A 6217-nucleotide genomic window follows, 5' to 3' on the forward strand; every position below is an offset into this window, starting at 1 on the left:
AGACCCGAAGCCGACCCCTGGGAACAGGAGACCGACGGGTCCGCGCTGGAGGCGGAAGTCCTTAAGGTCTGGCAAACCTTTATAGGACCGGCCAACAAGGCCCCCGAAGTAGCAGAACATTGGGGGGATTCCGCACTGCTATAACATCTCCTAGAGGAGAGACCAACCCCTATGGGTTCCACGAGTGAAGACCCATGGGGTAAAAACCCAAACCCCTGAGGGAATGGGAACGGTCCAGCGGGCCGGGAGTGACCCCAGAACTGGCCAAGATGGCCTGCCTGAGTCTGGGGCTGGACATCCTGTCCAAAGGACCAGGATGAACCGCCACTCCCACCAGGTGGAAACCCAGACATGTACAGGCTAAGCCCGTAACTGCTGAGTAACTGTTGGTACCCAAAACCATCCGCAGGTTGGCCTGGGCGACCCAGGAATAAGTGCCCGCAGGCACCCCTACTCCCTGAGCCCGGGGGAAAGGGAGACCGGAAACCGGACTCCTGGCCTGAAGCCCCAAACCCTTGGAGGAAAACCCCCTGGGAAACCCTGCACTGGGAAATCTGGATTGGGACGGAAGTCCCAGAGCCAGAAGCCTGTGAGGGTGGGAAAACAGACCCCGCGCTGACACCAGGATTAGTGAACTCAAGTGTCACTAATCCCCGTAGCCACAGACAATCCTGACAAAAAGTCTGTGGCCCCTGAACCTATACCCGAAGGCACAGTTCCGGAGTCAAAGCGGCCCCCACCAACGACGCCACCTGGCGTGCCGAGGTCCCTGAAGGAATCAGAGACCTCGACCGGAAGTCCCTTTCCGACGGTAACACCGCCGCCTATCGAGAGCTACCGGCCAATTCGACCCTTGACTGCGCCGAGTCAGGGTCGGGCTGCCCCCCCCCCCCCTACTCCAGGACGCACCTGGACAGGGGAGCCACCCCCTGCTGAAGGGCGGAGCTCGGTGGAACGAGAGCACCCCCAGCAGGAACGCTCTGGTTCAGAACTTCAGGAGGGAAGTCTTAAAAAGCTTACTTCCCTTACCGGAAGAAGAGGACGAATCCCTCTTCCGGCGGAAAGTTAGCTGGAAAGGCATGGGAGCCTAAGCAGCAGACTCCATGTGCAAACAAAGTTCACATAGTGAGGTCTGGCTGTAATGTCGGCAAATGGGACAGGTATCATGGGGTTCCCATTATCTATAGAAATAGGAACATCCATGCGCTGACCCCCGACGTAAACCCGGCACCTTTATCCAGCATCGAAACAATAAAAAATTGTAACAATGAAAACAAGGATAAAAAAGTTTCTAACAATCAAAAAACTACGAACGAGATCATAAAACCTACCGTACGCAGCAAGATTGTACTGCAAAAAAAGAAAACGGTCGTACAAAACGGCCGACAAAGCAGCAAGAAAACAATTTCAACTTCAGGAAAATCCGAGTGACGAGACAAGTAGTCACTCACTCGAACACGCGGAGTAAAAACACGGCCGGAAACGAAGTTCTCGAACAATCAAAAAAAACTACGAAAGAGAGCACAAAGCCTACCGTACGCAGCAAGATTGCACTGCATAAATAAAACGGCCGTGCAACACGGCCGACAAAGCAGCAAGAAAACAAATTCCAACTTCACGCAAATCCGAGCAACGAGACAAGTAGTCACGCACTCGAATACGTGGAGGAAAAAACGGCCGGAAATACGGTCAAAATAAACAAATGACAATACTTAATTTCACAATATAAGTTGGGAGATGGGTTTATAGACTACTAATAGAGTAACAATATACTCAAACGACAATGGCAGTACGAAGAGAAGGAGTAAGAAAAGCACTTAGCTCAGACACCTCCGCACTCGTCGGCAGCCATAAAGGTAAGAGGAAGGGAGATCACTCTGCGTTCCTGCCGTGATGGCTCATGGATCGTAGGGAGGGCGGGATTGTTTTTCTTTTGAATCTTTTGTTGTTGGGATACAAAGATGGGTGTAGGTACTGTATTTGCATACTAAAGTTATGGTAATTATTACTGAAATGAAATGAAGGTTTCAGCTGAGTGGTATTCTACTGAGGACCTGAAGATAGACATTGTGATGTCCTAGGTTCTGTCTAATCAGGATCATTAACAGGATAACTTATTAGTGAATTGCTAAAAAGTTTTTGTCCAAAACCGTGAATTTTGACACTAATATATTTTGTATTTTGCTAATCATTCATTTAAATGGTATTGTTTTTGTGATATGTAAATGTTAATTACAATGTTAGTTACCATGGTTACTGACCAGAGTAACATATATCTGTCACACTCTGCTGTACTGTAGGAGTACTGTCACACACTGTACTGTAGTAGTACTGTCACACACTGTACTGTAGTAGTTTTACATTGTAATCCCCAAACACTACCCACAGAACATCGTCCCTGTCTATACCTACAGCCACTGTCCTCACTCTGTCTGTGTATATGATCCTGAGGAACTCACCACCTCCACTGAGGAGTAGGACCCTACAGTTGTCCCTGTCCCCTATGATGAGGTTCCCCACACTGTCATACACCACACCACTGGGGTTAAATCTTACACGTCCTGTTTGTGGTGTTTGTTTATATGTACTGGGGATGTCACCTCTATATACAAACACTTGCTGGAAGTCAGTATCCATGACAACAACACGTCTGTTTCCATCACCACCGTCACGTTCCATGTTGATATCAATCACTGTGACATTGTGAGTTACTGGACACTCTGACATCTCGAATGGTGTATACACTAATGGTTTCCCAGTCCCTACAGCCATTGTAGTGAGTACCATTTGACCTTGTGTAGTAAATTTACAGATGTGTTGGTCCATCCCCACAATGATATGGTTACTGGCTGTAACACATATACACCAGGGTCTCTCCTTGGTTCTGAATTTGTTTGTAAGTCGTCCTGATACAAGCTCCATGATGTTGTTGTCCTCGTCACAGACCCACAGTGTGTGTGTTGTGGGTGATAGACTGATGTCAGTGATGACAGCCGTGTGTGTGACCTTCTGTACTACTTTACCTTCCCTGTTAAGGAGAGTTAATGTTTTCCTGTAATCACTGGTCCACACCTGACCATCAGTGGTGGGACATATAGACGTAATGTTACATGGAGACTTCCACTCCTTCACCACTTTGGTCTCTGACAGTAGTGTTTTACTTATCACTGCTTTCTTCCCTTTTACTCCTGTTTGTTGTTGTTTAGAGGATTGTTCCTGGTCACCTGATGCTAAGACTGACCGATCCTGGTCAGCTGATGTTTGACCTGAGGTGGTAACTGTCCCTAAGGCCAGTTGTAGATGATGTTGTGGAGTTGTGTTAGGTGTGAAGCTGGCCGTACCCAGGACAGGATTCACTGGGAGATGTATAGACGTATGTACTTCACACTCTGTGTCGTAGATTTCCAGATCAGAACCATGCTGGAGGGCCACCTTACATTCCTGTAGTTGTTGTTTTAGTTGTTTGTTGTATGTCTCCAGGTCTTTTTTGTACTTTAGAATCAGCCTGGCATTGTCCTCTTCCATTTTTTTGTAAACAGAGAGTGTACGTGCTGTAAGCAAATCAAGGTCTTGTTTTATTTTATCCGTTTGAGATTTTAGTTTGAGTGATAATTCCTCAAAATTGCTGGTGTTGTTTTTAAGGAGTGTATCCACAGAAGATATATATTCCCTGACTTGTTTCAGGTCATTTTGTTCTGTTTTGTCAATAAAACTTTTAATATTTTGTTTCTTTTGACGAGTAATTGCACTGAGTTCACAAACATCATGACCTTTGTGAATGGACAGTAAACATGTAAGGCAGATAATTTGATCACATTTCTCACAATAAATTTCCAGCGGTTTCTCTTTATGTTGAATACATGTTTTCTGACCTTTAGGACGGAAAGCGGTTTGACCAATTGGTGTTGCCATGGTGAAGATCAGAGGAATCTGAAAAGAAACACAATTTTTTTTTATATAAATTTGTTATATATATTTGTAGAGGTTTAAGTAACAAAAAATTACACGCTCATAAAATAATGAAAGACCCTACAGGTATATTGGTGTACACTACTGTTTGATTTTAATTTGTTCTTTAAAATCTTTCCCTTCTTTTCTCTTGTTTCCTGTATTTTTGCTCTTATATGAAATCTGAATAATCCTTTTAAGAAATAGCAATAATAATCTTTTACTGGGACATCCAAGATGACTGTCAGCCATGTTGTCTCTCTGACCAGTTCCAAAATAAAAAGGCAAAACTAGGAGCTGGAACTAGAAAGAAAACCTACATATGGAATTTGAGGAAGATCAATCAATTCTCAAGAAAGAGAAATAACTTTTCGTAGTAAAAATCCAAGACGACTATTTATCACCCACTTTGTTTTTTTTCAACTTTCATTGTCACAATTCAAGATGGCCACCAGCTGTTAACAGCTATTTTGTTTTTTTCTGATCAATCCCAAAATAAAACGACAAAAGGGCACAACAAGTGATTAAGGAAAACCTACGTATGATTTTGAGAAAGATCAAGAAATAGCGATAGCAAGAGCTGTTCACAGACGATTGACAGATGTTGGATGGGTGACAGATCACAAAAGTAGGATATTTAAATAACCCACCATCATCAGATGGCGAGCTAATGAAAGGTACACAAACAATGTAAGGTTGGGTGAAATAATGATATTTATATATGTATATTCTAGTACATTCCAGAATTTATCCTTGATTGCATTGTTGTCACCTCATTCAGCAGTCATAACAAGATAACTTTGCCAGTTATAGTCTCCGACAAATTCACAGCCTCAACAACATGAACTCATACCAGAAGTATGAAGTTCCTGTTTCCTGTGACTAGTAGTGTAGGAGATAGAGCCCAGACAACCTTTTTTTAAATGTAGGTCAAATGTCAAATGTATGCAGAGTGACATGTTTTTGATACAACACATCTCAGCAAATATGACATTCCAGTGACAAGTAGTGCAGGTGATACAGCTTGGACATATTCCCAAAATTAATTACATGCAAAACTCACCTTTTATATATGCCTTCAGCAGAACATGCTGGATATGAATTTTTCAAAATTAGGTCACCAAAATTTCTGAAAATAGCAAAAACAATATCTAACCATCCTTGAACATACAAGGACTTTGTAATATGAAGATTACATAACAAGAGGCCCTAGGCCTTAACAATCATCGGAGTATAAAGATCTATAAGAAAAAGGCCAAATAGGCCTGAATTGCTCAACTACTCTAAAGCTTACAAAGAGGACATTGTAGGTTCTTAAAGACATTTTCTGTAAACATAAAATCCTCTTCCATATACATGCTGCTACACAGATACCATGACCACGGACCTATTGCTTGTTAAAAGAAGAAATTATTAAGGTCTCGACCCCTTTCACCCCAGAGATCTTGAAAGTAGATCATGGTCAATCATTTGAACAAATTTGGAAGTTCATGATTAAAGTATGATAAAGATCCAATATCTAAAGCCTGGACCATTTGGTTATTGAGAAGAAGTTGTTTAACTCTTTTACTCTACTTGACCCCTTGTGACCTTTAAGACCGGACAAAGTCAATCACATGAATACAATTGGTAACCCTTCAGCTCAGCATGCCACAAACCCAATATCAGCACTCTGAGCCTTTTGGTAACTGTGAAAGTTGTTTGAAGATTTCAACACATTTGGCTCGTGTGACTTTTAATGTTGGTTAAAGTCATTCATTAATTTTAACAAACTTAGCAGCCCTTTATCCCAACATGTTACAGGCCAAATATAAGAACCCTCGGTCTTTTGCTTAATGAGAAGGAATCATTTGAATGGAAAGTTTACACATGGTGCACAGCAGACAGCACAGGACAATAGATCAAACACAATGGCCTAACAAGCAATTATTGCCTTTGGCTGCAGAGATCAATACCTAGATTCATCAACCAGATACAAGATCATACTTACCGAGGACACGCCTGTTTGTAATTGCTCTAGCAGGACATGCTTTTTCTAGTCACCAGAACAATAGCATTAAATTAGCCACACTAAAACCTATTTGCTAATGATAAATGTTACACAATATTTCTTGCATCATATAAATTTTTTTCTATATATGTTATATAAGAATTGCTTCCCTTGATTTTCACACGAAGATAGACGTACCTGGTATATCACAGATCACTCAATATTTTACAGTCACTTACCAAATGTTTTACCAAATTTTCTACTGGACAAGTGCTTTCT

At 42.2% G+C, this 6217-nt stretch overlaps 1 protein-coding gene across 1 annotated transcript; it reads right to left on the reverse strand.

The window, feature by feature from the left end:
- Positions 1–2030: 2030 nt before the first annotated feature.
- On the reverse strand, positions 2031–6215 carry LOC132563064 (uncharacterized). Its single transcript, XM_060227824.1, has 3 exons — positions 6178–6215; positions 5012–5077; positions 2031–3930 (listed from the first exon to the last, which is right to left on the reverse strand). The coding sequence occupies exon 3, from the start codon at positions 3910–3912 to the stop codon at positions 2335–2337; it is 1578 nt and encodes a 525-aa protein (XP_060083807.1). The 5' UTR covers positions 3913–3930; positions 5012–5077; positions 6178–6215; the 3' UTR covers positions 2031–2334.
- Between the last annotated feature and the right edge of the window lie 2 nt (positions 6216–6217).

The sequence above is a fragment of the Ylistrum balloti genome, unplaced genomic scaffold, assembly GCF_031769215.1.
Source record: "Ylistrum balloti isolate Yb309-2 unplaced genomic scaffold, AGI_CSIRO_Ybal_v1 Utg371574, whole genome shotgun sequence".
NCBI classification, from domain to species: Eukaryota; Metazoa; Mollusca; class Bivalvia; order Pectinida; family Pectinidae; genus Ylistrum; species Ylistrum balloti.

Coding starts and splice junctions, on each gene's coding strand:
- LOC132563064 (XM_060227824.1), bottom strand. CDS start 3,912: ATGGCAACACCAATTGGTCAAACCGCTTTCCGTCCTAAAGGTCAGAAA.